This window comes from Chinchilla lanigera, unplaced genomic scaffold, assembly GCF_000276665.1.
Source record: "Chinchilla lanigera isolate Chin_1 unplaced genomic scaffold, ChiLan1.0 scaffold00033, whole genome shotgun sequence".
Classification (NCBI taxonomy): Eukaryota; Metazoa; Chordata; class Mammalia; order Rodentia; family Chinchillidae; genus Chinchilla; species Chinchilla lanigera.
The window spans coordinates 9,071,350-9,073,991 of record NW_004955434.1 but is presented as its reverse complement, the minus strand read 5'-3'; the positions used below and the strand labels follow the sequence as shown (position 1 = coordinate 9,073,991).

The following is a 2,642-nucleotide window of genomic DNA, read 5'->3' as shown; positions in this document are numbered from 1 at the left end:
CGCCGCCCCGCGCCCCCGCCAGGCGCCGCCCGCCCCGTTACCTCGGAGGCCAGGGTTGTCGTCTCTGGCCCGAATCTTTCGGATTTTGACGGGGCGCCCGCTCAGGGTGGACAGGACCAGACGCTGGCGCAAGAAGTTGCACCCCGCGTAGCTGAGGGAGTGCGCCTGGGTGGCCATGGGCGCGCCCCCACCTCCAGGCCCGGGCGGCCGGCGCGCGGAGACTTCGCACGGGCGCGGGGGTGGCGACTCCCGCGACGGCGGCCCCGGCGGCGGCCTCAGCCCCGCAGCCCCCCGCGCGTCCACGTGGTTTGGAACAGGAAGACGGAGAGACAAGACACCGGGTCAGAGGGGAGCGGGGCGGAGTCAGCGGCCGCCTCCCCGCCCGGCTGGGGCGGCCCCGGCGCCGGGCCGCGCTGCTATTGGCCGGCTCAGCATCCGGGCTGCCATTAGCCGGCTCCGGAGCTGGGCGGCGCCCAGACCGCGCGGCCATTGGCCCGAGTGGAGCTGGGCGGTGCCCGAGCCCCGGCAACAGCGCGCGGCGGGAGGGCCGCAGACAGTCTGCCCGGGAACCTGCGCGCGCGAGTCTCCGCGGGGCTTCCCGGGAGTGAAGCCCGGGGGAGGCGACAGACTCCGGTAGAGTGCCCACTACGTGTGTGTGCTCAGCATCACTAATCGCGATCCAGCCGCGAGAATGGTATCATCGTCCCCGGTTCCTTTCCTGACAGATGAGAAAACAGGGTTGGCGCGCTTACCCTGTTGTTGCCCGATGCGGAGCGCGCATCCGACGCGATCGCTTCGCCCGCCTCGAAGGTTTCCTGCCTTAAACACCAGGATGGGCTCGGGGAAATTGCAAAGCTGACAGCGGCCACCTGTCCTGGGACCCGAGTCTTTTGACGCCAGGCCGCTGTCCCTTTTGTTTTGCGCCTTTCTCATCTGCCCCTGTTCACTGCACTCCATGCCAAGACAGACCCTTCACCTCTCACGCTTCAAAATGGATCGCTGCCATAACTTCAAAACGTAGGCACGTATAGCTTTTCCCTCTTCTCAGTCCGCGAATCCTGTACACCAAAATCGTCCTATGCCATCATTTCGCTCTCTTACCTTCAAAGATGAACGATTAACTATCAAATGGGTACAAGCTTAGTAGTTTAATATAATGACGTAGATTTGCAGTCATTCTTGGATAAGGTCCGGAACGCAATAAGGAGTCGGGATGGGCGACAGGAGTGTTTGCAATGGGTCGGAGCTGGAATGCGATTAAAAGACAAAACCAACCTTAGGAGGGTAAGAGTAAGTTATGAAGAACACAGGGGGTTCTGACTTCCTAAACGGTAGCAGGTTAGTATTAGCTGTAGATAGAACTTAACAGAATCAACCCTGAAGTCCCCTGACATAAGAGACTACCCAGTTTATATTAATGCCATATCTTGAAGTAGCCTTTTAGGGAGCTGACAGGGTTCAGGTGGGGGATGTTGGAAAGCTCCTGCACTCCCTGAGGGGTTCTCCCCAATGCTTTTATGGGGAATGCTAAAGCAAGGAAAGACGGTGTTGCACCTGGAGTGTTGTTTTTGTAGTTTTTTAAAATGTCATCTCATTAAATTACTCAACAGTCTTAACAACTATTATCCCTTGTAGCATGCCCTGCTCATATCGTTCAGGTCTTATTATTTTCAGTGTAAACCCCATCAGTTTTCTTCTACCAGTACCTTCATCTCTGCTTGAGGGATTTTTTTCCTCTCCTGCAGGGAATTCAGCAGACCAGCAGTACCGGAGAATTAATAACCACCCTACCCCCTCAATTTCACCCCAGTCTTCAATTAATGACTGACAGGACATGGTGTATGAATACCCCAGCTCTTACCCTTGGCGAGAGAGCTCTGAAACACAAGATCGTTGTGGTTTATATCCTCCGAAAGCCTCATTCACTTGTGGGTGGGGCTTTAGGGAGGTGATGGATCATGGGTGGGATAAACAGTGGATTATTCCACGGATGAGTTTATGGCTAAATGTAGGGTTGAGAGGTGGAGCCTGGTCAAAGGAGGCGGTTGCTATGGGCGTGGCCTGGAAGGGTTTTTCTTGCTCCCTGGCTCTGGAATTTCCTCTGTAAACGGCTCCCATGCCCTGAGCCATTTCTCCTCTGTGATGTCCCTCTGCCATGCTGTCCTGCCTTGGAGCCAGCCGACTGTGGACTGAAACCTCTGCAAACTGTAAGCCAAAATAAACCTTTTCTCCCATAACTAGTGGGTGTGGGGTATTGTGCCTCAGCAAGGAGGAAAGTGACTAAGACATAGATCCTGCAGGGTTTCCCCAGGGTGCCCTAGTAGTTTTAAATTCCTGTTGCCTACAGCAATAACTTGCTTGGTTAATTACTTTCAATGCTTCTTTCACCTGCCCATATCACTTCCCAATTCCCTCTGATTTGTCCTGGGATTAAATCCCAAATAAATTATTTGCATTCCAACACTTGCCTTGGGATCTTTTGGGCAACTCCAAAATACCATAAATCTTGGCTTTCAAATTGAGAAATGCAATTCAGAAAAAAATGAATGGCTTGTTTAAAATGACATCGCTAAAGCTAGGCATGGTAATCCCAGTACTCTTGATAGGCTACGGCAGGAGGATCTGGAAGTCAAGCCCACCCT

At 54.2% G+C, this 2,642-nt stretch overlaps 1 protein-coding gene across 1 annotated transcript in view; it reads right to left on the bottom strand.

Annotated features, from left to right (window-relative positions):
* The window catches only part of Rcl1 (RNA terminal phosphate cyclase-like 1), a 63,745-nt gene extending 63,396 nt beyond the window's left edge, over nt 1-349 (bottom strand). The window contains exon 1 of the mRNA XM_005388652.2: nt 42-349. Within this exon, the coding sequence (XP_005388709.1) occupies nt 42-177 (136 nt within the window). The 5' untranslated portion in view covers nt 178-349. The remainder of the gene's footprint in view (nt 1-41) is intronic.
* Nucleotides 350-2,642: the final 2,293 nt, after the last annotated feature.